Below are 16,263 nucleotides of genomic sequence, written 5' to 3'. Positions count from 1 at the left end.
TTACTCCAAGTGCCTCATATAATTTGATTTATAAAGTATCTGTCTTTTTTTATATATATATGAAATTTATTGACAAATTGGTTTCCATACAACACCCAGTGCTCATCCCAAAAGGTGCCCTCCTCAATACCCATAACCCACCCTCCCCTCCCTCCCACCCCCCATCAACCCTCAGTTTGTTCTCAGTTTTTAACAGTCTCTTATGCTTTGGCTCTCTCCCACTCTAACCTCTTTTTTTTTTTTCTTCCCCTCCCCCATGGGTTCCTGTTAAGTTTCTCAGGATCCACATAAGAGTGAAACCATATGGTATCTGTCTTTCTCTGTATGGCTTATTTCACTTAGCATAACACTCTCCAGTTCCATCCACGTTGCTACAAAAGGCCATATTTCATTTTTTCTCATTGCCACATAGTATTCCATTGTGTATATAAACCACAATTTCTTTATCCATTCATCCGTTGATGGACATTTAGGCTCTTTCCATAATTTGGCTATTGTTGAGAGTGCTGCTATGAACATTGGGGTACAAGTGCCCCTATGCATCAGTACTCCTGTATCCCTTGGATAAATTCCTAGCAGTGCTATTGCTGGGTCATAGGGTAGGTCTATTTTTAATTTTCTGAGGAACCTCCACACTGCTTTCCAGAGCGGCTGCACCAATTTGCATTCCCACCAACAGTGCAAGAGGGTTCCCGTTTCTCCACATCCTCTCCAGCATCTATAGTCTCCTGATTTGTTCATTTTGGCCACTCTGACTGGCGTGAGGTGATACCTGAGTGTGGTTTTGATTTGTATTTCCCTGATAAGGAGCGACGCTGAACATCTTTTCATGTGCCTGTTGGCCATCTGGATGTCTTCTTTAGAGAAGTGTCTATTCATGTTTTCTGCCCATTTCTTCACTGGGTTATTTGTTTTTCAGGTGTGGAGTTTGGTGAGCTCTTTATAGATTTTGGATACTAGCCCTTTGTCCCATATGTCATTTGCAAATATCTTTTCCCATTCCGTTGGTTGCCTTTTAGTTTTGTTGGTTGTTTCCTTTGCTGTGCAGAAGCTTTTTATCTTCATAAGGTCCCAGTAATTCACTTTTGCTTTTAATTCCCTTGCCTTTGGGGATGTGTCGAGTAAGAGATTGCTACGGCTGAGGCCAGAGAGGTCTTTTCCTGCATTCTCCTCTAAGGTTTTGATGGTTTCCTGTCTCACATTTAGGTCTTTTATCCATTTTGAGTTTATTTTTGTGAATGGTGTGAGAAAGTGGTCTAGTTTCAACCTTCTGCATGTTGCTGTCCAGTTCTCCCAGCACCATTTGTTAAAAAGGCTGTCTTTTTTCCATTGGATGTTCTCTCCTGCTTTGTCAAAGATGAGTTGGGCATATGTTTGTGGGTTTAGTTCTGGGGTTTCTATTCTATTCCATTGGTCTGTGTGTCTGTTTTTGTGCCAATACCATGCTGTCTTTTTTAAAAAAAAATTAATGTTAATTTATTTTTGAGAAAGAGAGAGAGCAAGCGAATGGGTGAGGGGCAGACAAAGGGAGACACAGAATCCAAAGCAGGGTCCAGGCTCCGAGCTGCCAGCACAGAGCCCAATGAGGGGCTCGAACCCATGAACTGTGAGATCATGACCTGAGTGAAGTTGGGCGCTTAAACAACTGAGCCACCCAGGTGCCCCTAGTCTGTCTTTTTTGACTGGCATATTTCACTTAGCAAAACATCCTCAATGTTCATCCACATGTCATTGTATTGTATATACATATACACATATATATACATATTTTAACTTTCTGAATATTATGATATTTTGATATCTTAAAAAACCTTTTTTGATTGAAGAGAGACTGCTCTTTTGGGACTAGCCAATTCTTAGACATAACAAAGGGCCTAGCCAGGAGCATACCTTTGATATGAAAGCTAACCAATCCAGAGCCATACTTCCTCTATCTGATCCTTACACTGCAGGAAACACTGTTCTTCTGCCTTAATCATCCCAGGACCATTACAGACCACAGGAAGTATTCAAACTAGTCAGTCCTACCTGTTTATCCTGCTCTTTGTGTCTTTCCCTTGGAAACCCTGTTTATGATCATGGCATAAATGTCTTCTCCCTCTATCTTGCCCTATCTTCTGTATCCTGACCACCATGGTGTCTTTCCCATGTGGTCCTGAAAGGCATATCTCCTGTCTCTAAGACTTGTGAGTATAATAAACTTTGTTATTTGGAACCTCTTCTTTTGTGGCCACACATGGCTGACCATCACATAAAATAATACAAAACAGTCAGAATTTCCTTCCTTTTTAAGGCTGAATAATTTTCCATATGAATATACTACATTTGGTTTATTTATCCCTTCCCAGGTACTTGGGTTGCTTTCACCCATTGGCTTTTGTGAATAATGGTGCTATGAACATGAGTGTACAAATATATGTTTGTTGTTAAATCTTTGGAGAAGTAGAATTGCTGGGTAATGTAATTCTATGTTTATTTATTTATTTTTTAAGAACTGCCATGCTGTTTTCCACAGTGGCCATATCATTTTGCATCCCCACAATGCACAAGAGTATCTTTTTCTGTATGTGCTTGCCACCACTTATTATATTATTTGTTCAATGTTACCATCATAACGGATGTGAAGTGGTATCTCGTGGTTTTGATTTGCATTTCCCTAAGAACTAATGATGTTGAGCATCTTTCATGTGGTTAATGGCCATTTGTATATCTTTAGAGAAATGTCTAAGTCCTTTGACCATTTTTAAATTAGGTTTTTTGCTTATTTGTTGTTGAGTTATAGGATTTCTTTCTATGTTGTGGACATTAACCAATTATCAGATATATGATTTGCAAATGTTCTCTCTAATTCTCTGGATTGCTTTTACACTCTGTTGACTGTGTCTGATACACAGAAGTTTAATTTTGATGTAGATTTATTTATTTATTTATTTATTTATTTATTTATTTATTGTTGCCTGTGCTGTTGGTGTCATACCCAAGAAATCATTGTCAACTGCAATGTCATGATCCTTTACCCTTATGTTTTCTTCTAAGAGTTTCATAGTTTTCAGTTTTACCTTTAGGTTTTTGATCCATTTTAAGTTAATTTTTGTACATAGTGTAAGGGCTAACATCATTCTCTTTCATGCGGATATCCATTCTACCCAATAACATTTGTTGAAGAGACTGTCTTTTTCCCATTTAAATGATCTTGGTGCCCTTGTCAAAGTTCATTTGTCAGGGCCTAATCTTGAGCCTTTGAATTATAAACCTTGAGCCCACCTGTGATCTTTCCCAAGTGCCACTGTCAGAGCCATTTTCTTAAAAAGCTCCTTTTACTTTAGCATGGTACTGCTTTATAAGATCATTTGCTTCAAACAATTTCCCTGTTTTGTGTGCACTTGTATGCGACTGTCCGTGTGTGTGTGTGTGTGTGTGTGTGCGACTGTCCGTGTGTGTGTGTGTGTGTGTGTGTGTGTGTGTGTGTTTATTCCAAACTGTTATTCCTTGAAACCTTCATTGCACACTTAATACTCATTTGGCACTTCCCACTTCAGGTTGTTAAGGCTTTATGTCTGTAGGTCCTTTTTCATTTAATGAGATTAAGAGCTCTGGAAGCCTAAGCTCTAATACCATAAAACAACCAGAAAACTCTCTTGCAAAAAAGTAGGTTCTCAATGGACTGACTTAACACAGGCTTTTGTATGACATCACCAAAGGTTATGCAATGTCGGGTGGAGACAGACAACTTGCTGAATCCAATGAAGTTGAAGAAAGATGCTACTATTTGTAGTAGTTAACAAATCTCAGTCTAAAATGAAGAACAGTCATTTTATGAAATTTAAACACTACATACATAATATATAGAATAGTGTTGGGTATTTTCCAAAATGCCAACAGCTTTTTGAAGCTAATATGACTTGCTTGTCCTGACAGATGTTAAGAGTGGTTGGTGCGAATTCATAATCATTGTTTTCATTTTCATGGAGGCCCAGAAACATGGCTTGGGCTACAGACTGCTGGATATGCAATTTAATGAGACTATGAGCTCAGAAGTGCCACTTATAGTTTGAAAAGTAGAGTGAAGAAGTTAATTTGTGAATTATTAGTTATTTAGCAAAACTAAAAGAAGTTTATTGAAATGATTGCAGATACAAACACTTTTGTTTCCATAGAAGCAATTTGTTTCATGTGCAAAGGTTTAGAGTCTTGTTCATGTTCCTCTGGGGCAGAAATATTCTGAAATCGGGGCTGTCATTCCTTTTATCAGTTGCTAAATACTGAGGAAAGAGAACCTCCTTATTTTCAGAGGTCATGAGCTCCTGACTCTTGCAATCTCATTACTGGTCCCTACCAAGGAAAGAGAAATTGTTTTCTTTCAGGAGAAATGAAGCATTTTTACCTCTGATGCACAATGTTGGGTTACAGTCTCTCATCATATCCATTTTATGCCCTCGTAGTTGAAACTGTAATTCCTTGACTTACTAAAGTGTTGTTTTTAAGTTATAAGATTATAAATCTGTGATATGTGTAAATGTCTTTAAGTTCTAACAATAACAATTACCAGTATTCATTATTCTTCCCTGATGCATGTACTCTCCAGATCTTTGCTTTGAGTCACTTTGTTTTAGATCATTAGCTAGGCAGTCAGGTGATGGATAAGGAACGGGAGCCATCCCAGATATTACTCATCACTGGGGTTTTGCTTTATAGGAAACTGACATTAAATTACTTAGGTAGTGTCTTTTGTTTTTATCATTTTATAGTTGTTGTTTTTTTGGTTTTTTGTTTTTTTTTTTTTTTTGCTGTATAATCAGCTTAACAAATATTGCAGAATATCTTTATAATCATCTATTTCTGACAAATTTCAGTGTATTAAATGTCCTTTTTTCCCAAGAATTTATTAAATACAAGTAAGAATCTCTCATCCTTTGAGAATTTTAAAAAGGAAGACAGGGTTTGAATTGCAACTATAAGGCAAATCCAAAAGAAAATCCACCCTTTTCCAACATACCCATGAGGTGTTAGCGCATGAGTCAAAGGAAGTTGAATACTGCTTTCCTCAGTCTCTCTGGCTCAAAGTGTTAACACACATGTATTTTTCTCCACAGTAAAACCGACCGTAATTGACGTTGACATCTATGTTAACAGCATTGGTCCTGTGTCATCAATAAACATGGTAAGAAGCTCTTTTCTGATCTGAGCACCTCCTCATCACTTCTTGCTTACATCCTCATTGTGAGTTTCTGCTCGAGATTTATCATGCAGGTTTAAGCTCACAATTGAATTCTTAAGTCTATAGCACTAATTGATAGTTTAAAAACTGAAAATAATTTTAAAAAGTCAGAGTGGAGTTTATGACCCTAGTAGTGAGACATGGCTCTAGTGTTTAAAAGGTACCTCATTTCCTACCTTGTCCACACATGTATTTATTGCACATAGATTTTCAGATGAGATTATTTGCAGTTATGCAGTCATTGATTATATATTATTTCATTAATATTAGGGATGAATATAAATGACAGCTTTTGACTTTTGGTCAGTTTTTCAGGACTTTTAGTGTTTTAGTGTTTTAGGACTTTAGTGTTTTGCTTTAGGAAAGCATCTGAGATTATCCAGTGTATACTTTTCTCTTCAGTTTGAACTATGTGGGTAAATAAATTATCTTTTTTTTTTGAACAGGAGAAAGTATGAGATCAAGTATGTGATTTCCTTGAGAGGGTATTTTCACAGACTTAGAGGCAAAATGAGCTCCAGAAGTAACTACAATGTGAAAGAAGGCTTTCCCTGTAAAAAAGTGCTTAGCTATGAGGAAAGTGTTGGGATGCTGAAATACATTAGTGTAAAAGTGTCCTGCAAGATGCTACAGGCCGTGGTGTGGCTCCCTAAGTGGTGTGCAGGGTTCCAAGACCACACATTTGCATTTGTGGACCCAGTGATTGCAGGAAATCTTGTATACTGGGGACCTTCTTTGTAATTCAGTGCTCCACACTGGCTCCTGGATTTGGGGGGTGAGGCTTCAGGGTGGGGGGATTGCCAAAATGCTGACTTAGATGCTGTCTTTTCATTGCAATGTTCTGTGGATGGAAATAATCCCTCCAGAATTAGTAGCAAAATCAGTTCTTTTCATTGCCAGATATTAAAAGTGTTCATTTTTTCTCTGATGATATAAAGTTTTCCATGTAGGGGAAAATTATATTTATGGGTGACTCATTTAAAAAATGTGTCATCCATAAATTGGAGATGGGACACTGGCAAAGAGGTGAAGTGAATAAAAGAGAATTCATTTTACACAGCCTATAGGCTACAGATTGTAAAATGTAAATTGTAAATGTAATATTTCCTTTCTTTGATAAATATTTAGTTGACTGCATAAAAAGCATAATAACTTCTTAGTTCATTTGTTTCTTATTCTGGGGTTTTATTTTCTTACATTAGTTCCACATTATTTATCACCCTTATGTCCAACCCTAATTTATGTCTAATACTAAGAAAGAAGTGCCTCCATAGAGATAGAGTTACAAAATTATTTTAGAAACAACTGCTTGCATTTGTATATCTTATGGATTTTCATAAGTTATAACTTTGAGATCTACTTTGTGCTCAGGATTAAGCTTTACTTTTTGAATTGATAGAAATTCTGCCTGGAAGTCATAGGCTTCACAGGAGGAGCCTAAGTGACAATCACCCACAGAATGCTATAAGGACTCTGCTAACTATAGGCAACCTCTTGGGAAAGCTGGCGGCCTTTGGAATAGATTTCTCTGATGAGGTCTCAATCTGAAACTTGATTGATAGAGATTTGCCAAGTGGAATAGCATGGGGAGGTCCTCAGTAAAAGTCAGGAAGACGGATGTGTGACCTGATTGGGGAATGAGGGGCTGGCATGTTATTTGAATGCCAAGGGAGCAGGGTGTGGGTAGGCAGCACCTTGGACCTACCTGGGACTGAGGCCCTGGAGCCTTTCTGAAGAGCTGGGCTTCATCCTTAGGTTTTCCTCAGATGGACGTTGGCATTTGGGAAGTGTGCAGACCCACTTTCATCTAAGTTATGTGTGGGTCATAATTCATGAGATTAGTTCTTACCCAGCAATATGTCTAGTCAGACCCCTTTTCTCCCTTTTAAAGAGAGACAGAGAGGAGTGCTTGGGTGGCTCAGTCAGTTAAGCGTCTGACTCTTGATTTCAGCTCAGGTCATGACCTTATGGTTGTGAGATTCTCTCTTCTCTCTCTCTCTCCCTCTGCTCCTTTCTCTCTCTCTCTCTGTCTCTCTCTCTCTCTGTCTCTCTCTCTCCATCAAATAAATAAATAAATAAATAAAATAAAAAATAAAAAAAATTATCTTTAAAAATGAGAGAGAGAGAGAGAGAGAGAGAGAGAGAGAGAGAGAGAGAGAAAGTACATGGCATAGAAATGACAATGATTTAAAATCATTATTTAAAATAATTTACTCTGACCCCTTCATCAAGGTGGGGGGAATGATCTTAAAATGGTCTGAGGTGTTGTAAGATCTTCATCATCTGAGAAAAATAATGAGCATTAAAATAATATACATCCTGTGGCAGACAAACCAAAATACTGGTGTTAGATTTTTTTAACATTTACTTTTGAGAGACAGAGAGAGGCAGGGCATGAAGAGGGGAGGGAGAGAGAGAGAGAGAGAGAGAGAGAGACAGAATCTGAAGCAGGCTCCAGGCTTTATGCTGTTTGTTAGCACAGAGCCTGATGTGGGGCTCAAACCCACAAACTGCGAAACCATGACCTCAGCTGAAGGTGGACACTCAACCGACTGAGCCACACAGGCACCCACCAGTGAGGAGATTGAGTAAAAAACTTTTCCAGTTAACCCCCCCCACCTTAAAAGATGCCCTGAATACCTTGAAAATTCATTGGTCCATTTTTTTTTCTTTCCAGGAGGTGTGTCTACTGCAGTGAAAGGCTAGAGCAATAAATGTTGGTTGCCTTTTATTTGTGAAAGTGAAGCAAGTGTCTAGGCAACAGTGGGCAAGAGGAATGACAGGAAATGCATTGCTCTGGAAATAGGAACATGTTTATTATGGTCAGTTCTCAGAAGAGCTAGAGTTGTCTAGACTCTAGCTACCCTGTCTGCTACCAAGAGGAATATTATTGTACTGCTAACTTATGTCAGCTAAGCAAAGTGTAAGGCGTAGGCAAAGGTTTGTTACATAGATAGATAGATAGATAGATAGATAGATATAGATGATAGATTGATCTAGATACACAAAGGTACATTTAAATATTCAAGTCCTATATTCTCTGGGGTGAATTTCTCTATCTCCATCTTTGTTCATTCAGTAAATGTTTGCCATATGACTGTTGTGTGTCATGAATGGTGCTGGGTGCAGGTTAAGACAAAGATGAATGGAAGGAGTAAGGTTCAGATTCATGAACAAAGCATTATGGTACACAGGGGGACAGAACAAAGATAAATTCAACACTAAGTGTCCCAGAGGGGAGAGTATCCAGTATCGCTGAGGAATGTTTCAAGAGGCTCATTAGTCAGGAGCTTCAGAATGGTTTTTTCACCACTGAGTAGTATTCCACTGTATGTATATACCACATCTTCTTTATCCATTCATCAGTTGAGGGACGTTTGGGCTCTTTAACGTGGATGGAACTGGAGGGTATTATGCTAAGTGAAACAAGTCAGTCAGAGAAAGACAGATATCATATGTCTTCACTCATATGTGAAATTTGAGAAACTTAACAGAAGACCATGGGGGAAGGGAAAGAAGAAAAATAGTTACAAACAACGAGGGAAGCAAACCGTAAGACACTCTTAAACATAGAGAACAAACTGAGGGTTGATGGGGGGTGGGGGGTCAGGGGAGGCAGGGAAAATGAGAGAAGGGCATTGAGGAGGGCACTTGGGATGAGAACTGGGTGTTGTATATAAGTGGTGAATCAGAGGAATCTCCCCCCCAAAACCAAGAGCACACTATGTATATTGTATGTTAGCTAACTTGACAATAATCATATTTAAAAATTAATAAAATAAAATAAGCAGGTGGCAGACAAAAGAATTGCTTTTATAAACATAAATGTTTATTTTTTAAAAGACTTTTTTTAGAGCAGTTTTAGATTCACAGCAAAATTGAGAGGAAAGTAAGAGATTTTCCACATACTCCTGCCTTCACATATGCACAGCCTTCCCCTTGTGACCACCTAGTGACTTATCATCACTCAAACATTTGCTTTAGGTTCACTTCTTGGTGATGTACATCTGTGGATTTGGACAAATGTATGAAGACATATCCACCATTATAGGATCATACAGAATAGTTTCACTACCCTAAAAATCCTCTTTATGCATTTGCTTCTTGAAGGATGACTATTTCTAACCTTTATGGTCCAAACTTGGAAACCACCAAACTTCCAAACTTTGCTTGGAAGTCACATGATAAAGGAGTTCTTCTCGCATCACTGAATATATCACATACGTCCACTCTATCTATGACACCAAACAATGCAGTTTCAAAAGAATGTAAGGTTCTTCAAAGTGGACCTCATGAAAAATGAAAGCAATTTAAGAGTAGGGGACTGATGGTGTAAGTGGGTATTGGGAATTGAGTCAGGAATAACAAAAAAGAAGAATATGGGGGAGAACAAGAATATCAAATTAAAGAATATATTATGGGGGGAAAAGCACAATTTAGAGATGTGTATGGGACTTAAGGATGTAAATTTTTATTGGGGTTTTGACTGTAATGCTTTAGTATTACAGGCTTTAGCCTGATAAATTTATTCCTTTCCTCCTACCAAACATTCATTTGAGTAGAGAGAGAGAAAACAATAATTTCTAGTTCTTTTTCCTGTCCTCCTTCCCACTTTTCTCCTTCTTAAATTGATATTATTAATACTGAAGATTCAGTTTCATACATTCTTCTTGCTAAATAAAAATGAAGCTGCATTTCAGTCTATTGTTTAACAGACTGATTTCATTGTCTTGTTTATCTGAGAATTGCTTATGGTTTTTCTAGTTATTGAATAAATCAGAAATGCTTACATGGGTTGAAGAGAATCTTATTTTTTGTCATCTTTAATCACATTCTCTTTGTCACTACAATATATCTAAATGTGCACAGTTCTTTTTTAAAAATGTTTATTTATTTTGAGAGAGAGAGGAAGAGCAAGCAGGAGAGGCAGAGAGAGAGAGGGAGAAAGAGATTCCCAAGAGATTTCCTTCGTACTATCAGCACAGAGCCTGACATGGGGTTCAATCTCACGAACTGTGAGATCATGAACTAAGCTGAAATCAAGACTAAAACTCTTAACCCACTGAGCCACCCAGGCACCCCTAAATGTGCACAGATCTTAACAGAAATTGTGCATGGTTTGTTTCAAGACTGGGAGTCTGCAGATCAGGAGATCTGGCACATTTATTTTTGAGACTGTTCACCATAAGCAACCTTTTAGGAAAGTAACAAAGAAAAGTAACGCTTTGATATCTACTCAGTGTTATTGACCTCATATCCTTTGATCTTCACAAGGTCATGTTAGAGAAGATACTGCTCTTTCCCACTTACTGTGTTTGTAGTGAGTATGTGCAGCTCACAAAGATGGAGATCCCAGAGCAGTGCTTCCAACAAGGACCTACTGCACTTCTGCAGTCAATATCAAAATAAGGCAACAGCACGTACTGAGCCTCAGCTTTAACTTGGAAGTTGAGAAGATACTGGCTCAGAGTGATTATAATGTTAGAATCATTTTTCTTTTTTAAAAAAAATAATAGGCTTTATATTTTTTTATTATTTTTGAGAGAGAGAGAGAGAGAGAGAGAGAGAGAGAGAGCATGCGAATGAGTGGGGGAGGGGCAGAGAGAGAGGGAAACACAGAATCTGAAGCAGGATCCAGGCATGAGGCTGAACTCATGAGCCATGAGATCATGACCTGAGCTGAAGTCAGACACTTAACTGACTGAACCACCTAGGTGCCTTTTAATAGACTTTATTTTTTAGAGCAGCTTTAAAATGTTTTCCCAGCTTTGTTGAGATAGAATTGATATATAACATTGTATAAATGTACAGTTTACAATTTGACGATTGGATATACATATATTGCAAAATCATTACTACAATAAGGTTAGTTAACACCTCCATTCCCCCCCTTTTTTGTGACAAGAACTCTTAAGATATACTCTCTTAATAACTTTTAACTGTATATTACAATATTATTCACTATAATCACTATGCTTTATATTAGATTTCTCGGAACTTATTCATCTTGATGCTGCAGGTTTCTGATGTTTGACCAACATCTCTTCATTTTCTGCACTCCCAGCCCCTGACAGCCACCATTGTGAGATTTCAGTTTCTTTAGATTCCACGTATAAATAATATCATACAGGGGTACCTGCGTGGCTCAGTTCGTTGAGCGTCCGACTTCAGTTCAGCTCATGATCTCACAGTCCGTGAGTTTGAGCCCCATGTTGGGCTCTGTGCTCACAGCTCAGAGCCTGGAGCTTGCTTCAGATTCTTTGTCTCCCACTGTCTCTGCCCCTCCCCTGCTTGTTCTCTCTCTCCTCTCTCTATCTCTGTCTCTCAAAAGTAAACATTAAAAAATTAAAATAAGATCATACAGCATTTGTTATTCTCTATCTGACTCACATCATGTAGCATTTTTAAATGTACATAAAAATTGGCCAAAAATCACATAGAGTTCCCATATGCTTCTACACACACACACACACACACACACACCCTTGCTCCCATCATTAAAGTATGGCATTAGTATAGAACATTTATTACAATTGATAAAAGAATATACATTATTGTTAACCAAAATCTATATGAGAGTTCACTTTTGGTGTTGTCCATTCTTTGGGTTTTCACAAATGTATATTGACATGTATCCACCATTGTGGTATTGTATAAAATATTTTCACTTCCTTAAAAATCCTCTGTGCTGTACCTGCTCATCCCTGTGTTCTAACCTCAGCAACCAGTGATCTTTTTACTGTCTCCATAGTTTGCCTTTTCAGAGAGTCATATAGTTGGAATCCCACAGTATGTAGCCCTCTCAGACTGGCTTCTTTGCCTTTGTTTTTAAGAGAACTGGCACTAAGTCATGTGAGGAAATCCAAGATGTGTACTGATTAAATAAACATGATGTGACTGTAATAGCTGATTGTGATTGTGTGTTACCCAGAGATTAAGGGGGCAGCTGTACATGTCATGAGGGCAGGTTAAACATCACCAGAATATGCTCCATGGCCTAAAATACAAAACTTGTAGGAGGACATGCAGCCACTAGGGGAAGGGAAGAATTGTGGGCCCTTGAAGATTGCTCTGACGTCTGTGAACCTCATCCCATCTCCTGTCACTTTTGGCTGCAGTTTTAAGAGGGGAAGTCAGTGGACCATGTGGAATCATAGAAGCCCAGGAAGGAGGAAGTTACATTCCATTACAGAAAGATCTATTATTACTACAGGATGCCAAATGCTTCAAAAATTTTTCTGAAAGCATCTAAGCCCAGAAAATCTAAAAGAAGGAAGGTTGCAGTGCCACGGTGCCACCCTTGTTTTGGTATTCTTTGCATTTATTCTGCTTAAGGTTCATAGCAGGTTTGCATCTGTACTTTGATACCTTCCATCAGTTTTTAAAAATATTTGGCCATTATTTTGTAAAATCTTGCTTCTACACCATTCTTTGCCCCTTTTCACTCTCTAATACTCTAGTCACATAAATGTTAAACATTTCCCTCACATTCCATTTGTCCGGTATGCTTGTGGACTTTTTGACATTCCTTTGCTTCATGCTTCAGTCAGTGGAAAAACTTCCAGACTACCTTTCAACATGACCATTACCCCTCATCTGTGTCCAGTTATCTGTGAAAGCCAACTGTTGAATTTTTAATTTCAGCTACTGTATTTTTCATTTCTAAATTATCAACTTGATTGTTTATAAGTTAGTTCTCTGGTAAAATTCTCCGTTTTGCAATATATTTCCTTGAATATATTAATATTAATCATTAAATGTGGCTGATAGCTGAAGTATCTGGCCATCTGTGGCACCATTTTTATTGTCTGTTTCTTTTGTTTTGTTTTGTTTTGTTTTGTTTTGTTTTTCTTTTGTTTGGCCCCATTTTCTGGTGTACCTGATAAGTTTGATTATATACAGAAACTTGCAGAGACTTCAGGTGATGTTTCCTCTCATGTCTGGAGGTCAGAGCTGGCTTGGGTTGGAGTTTTCAGGAGGCTCAGTTGTGCTCTGTTTTCCTCCTACTAGAGGGCATAGCTCCCCAGGGGTCCCAAATGAAGTCCTTGGATGCTTCCCAGTGCCACTCCAAAAAGATCCTAAACTCTAATTTTTATGTTTCTGGCACTAGAAATTGACTGAAAATTCTGCCCTTCTTTTTAAGCCATTTTTTATGACTGATGTTTAACCAATTTTTTATGCAGCTTGATCAGTAAATGTGTTAAGGGAAAACTAGTATGGCTCACTTCCTTATCATTTGTTTTCTCTGAAATCTCAGCCTCTCCAATTAGGACTCCTTGGCTGCCCCAAACTCCAGTTTTGCCTCAAGCTCTATTGAGGTCTATATTCTTAGCAGCCATTCTCCACTCAGCTCCTCCACATCATGCACCAGACTACCAAGAAATACACTCTGGGGAGAAGGCAGTGTGTGGGAAATGTGGTCTACTATGGCCAGCCTGCCTTCCCATCTGCTCAATTTGATTTTTTGAATGTGTATTTTATCTAGCTTTCCTGTATGTTCTTAGTGAGAGTGTTGGTCTATGACAAGTTATCCCATCATAGCCATACACCTTTAGTTTGAACTTTTAAATTTAGATGGAATAAATTTTGATTTATAATAATCAGCAAAGAAGTGATTTGGGGCTCAGAGTAAAGCCCTAGTGAAACATTACTGTTGGATTTTTTTTCTTGCTTTAGTAATCTCCCTGAATGCCTTCAGATTAGTGAAGAAGATGGAATTTTCTAGAGACCAGGTTGTCCAGGTTTTCCCTATATAATGACTCTCCAAGAGAAACTAGAGAAAGTTAATGATGTATTTCTTCTGGCGATATTAGTTTTAGTGGATCAGAGCACTTGTCTGTTATAGATTGTTTAAGAGAATGGTCTTATATATGTAGTTTTAATATTCTTCTAAGAAATGAATAATAATACTTTCGCACATAAAGCTTATGTGTTTGAAATTTGGTTCTTCACAGGACAGAGAGCCATCTCCAACCAAGCTAACAGCAGTAGAAATAATAATATGTAGAATAAACACATTGCTAAATAAACTAATAGAACACACTGGAGGCGGGGGGGGGGGCATCTGGCTGGCTCAGTCAGAAGAGCATGTGACTCCTGATCTCAGGGTTGTGAGTTTGATCCTGTGGACTTTGGAGATCATTTAAATAAATAAAACTTAAAAAGAATAGGATACATTGGAGGAGCCACACAGTGTAAATGACAATGACTTCTGTAATTTAGGAGGAATCCCAAAGATTGAGAAAGAAGATGATATTTAAAGGCTTTTTTCAAGTCTCATTCTGTAGCAAGTGCCCACCTGACTGTGAGCCCTTGAGCCAACACCCATATCTCTTTTTTTTTAATTTTTTTAAATGTTTATTTATTTTTGAGAAGGAGAGACAGTGTATGAGTGGGAAAGGGGCAGAGAGAGAGACTGGGATACACAGAATCAGAATCAGGATCCAGGCTCTGAGCTGTCAGCACAGAGCCCAATGTGGGACTCAAACCCATGAACCATGAGATCATGACCTGAGCTGAAGTCAGACACTTATCTAACTGAGCCACCCAGGAGCCCCCATATCTCTTTTTGATTCCCCTAGAATTCAGTCCAGATGCCCTGATAAGTATGTGTTACATGTGTCTGCTTCTCCACCTACATACCCATTAGTGTATCTTTATGTGTGAACACATACATATCCTGCACACCATACACTTTGCCATGTCATTAGGTTACAATTTTATTAGTTAATAAATTAACTTCTCTTTCTCTATTAATATTAGCTAACACTTTTCCAGTGCTTTCACTGTTGCAAGAAATCAATCCTGACAAACCTATAGAGGCCATTGATATCATCACCCAAGCTTCTGGCTAATAAAGCTAAAGTTTACAATCCTCATGTCATATCTCAAAAGCTGTCTGTCTGGAAGATAGTAGAGCCACCACTCACACTTTAAAGTAAAAAGGAAATCAGTGGGAGTTATTCTAACAAGCATATCTTAAATGTAAAATCAATGCATTTTAAACTTGCACTATATGTCCTGTTTTCTTTGTCCTCTTGTGTGTTGGAATTTTTCACCATTTTATACAAAATATCATTAGAGATACTACCTGGTAGGATGGAACATTAATGTCCATTGTGTGAATTGATGTGAACTTTTCAGTGATTTAAGAACAGAGAGATAGCTGTAATGATAATAAAGCATCTGTCTGTTCTTTGTTAGTGAGATATCGCACACAAACTCCTTCAAATGTATGAATAGATTTTTTTTCATCTTGAGGTTTTCCATTTCTGTTGTGTATTTCACAATTGATATCCTTCATTATTCACAAATGGGCTATGTGATGTACCTCTGAGAAGAGCACCTCATTTGTGTTGTATATAAAAACTATTTTCTGAAAGGGTGGGCCATTGAATTGGGACTCAATATTAAGGGATCTGAGAAAGCTGTCACATCTCAACTTGACAGGGTGCCCACAAGCTTTCACACAGGTCCAGATTGCCTAGAAGCAGGAAACAACACTCAGTTTACTGTGGCCTTAGTATGCACCTGTGGTGGGTTTGGAAGGACCGGAGTGCCATGCCAAGGTGTTGCTGCAGGTGGCAAGGTACAATTACAGGCTCCTAAGGGTGGTTGGTCACATGTATCTTTCAGAGAAGTCCCTCCTGTACCATTGTGGGGGATGACAGTAGGGGCTGGCAAGACTGAGTGGGAGATGTGTAAGGATTGCCATGCAAATCCAGTATAAGAAATGTGAGTCCTGAACCTGAATAGTGGTGGTGGCATATAGAGGTGAGTATGGACTTGGGAAATGTAAATTCCTAGACATGACAATTAACTGCATTTACGCATTAGAGAATTGGAGAAGTCAAGGATGACTCACAGGTTAGCAGAGTTTGTTAATCCAGTAAGTGTTACTGAACACCTGCTATGTGCCAGATGCAGAGGCAGATCATGGGATTTGTGTAATAAACCACAAAAGGCCACAATGTTTATCCAACTTCAATTCTTATGGCATGAAACAATGAACAAACACAAACACTATTACTTCAATTTATGAGCAG

The 16,263-nt window shown here is 38.2% G+C and overlaps 1 protein-coding gene across 2 annotated transcripts in view; it reads left to right on the top strand.

Moving 5' to 3' along the window:
- Positions 1-16,263, top strand: part of GABRG3 (gamma-aminobutyric acid type A receptor subunit gamma3) — a 748,263-nt gene that overhangs the window by 55,739 nt on the left and 676,261 nt on the right. For both annotated transcript variants that reach the window (XM_047086712.1, XM_047086711.1), the window contains exon 3: positions 5,094-5,161. In XM_047086712.1, coding sequence (XP_046942668.1) covers positions 5,094-5,161 — 68 coding nt within the window. The remainder of the gene's footprint in view (positions 1-5,093; positions 5,162-16,263) is intronic.

The sequence above is a fragment of the Lynx rufus genome, unplaced genomic scaffold, assembly GCF_022079265.1.
Source record: "Lynx rufus isolate CCGP_SWC_20201006 ecotype Redwood Valley unplaced genomic scaffold, mLynRuf1.p SCAF_21, whole genome shotgun sequence".
In the NCBI taxonomy this organism is placed as follows: domain Eukaryota; kingdom Metazoa; phylum Chordata; class Mammalia; order Carnivora; family Felidae; genus Lynx; species Lynx rufus.
Note: the sequence above shows the minus strand (reverse complement) of the source record. Positions and strands in the feature narration are given on the sequence as shown.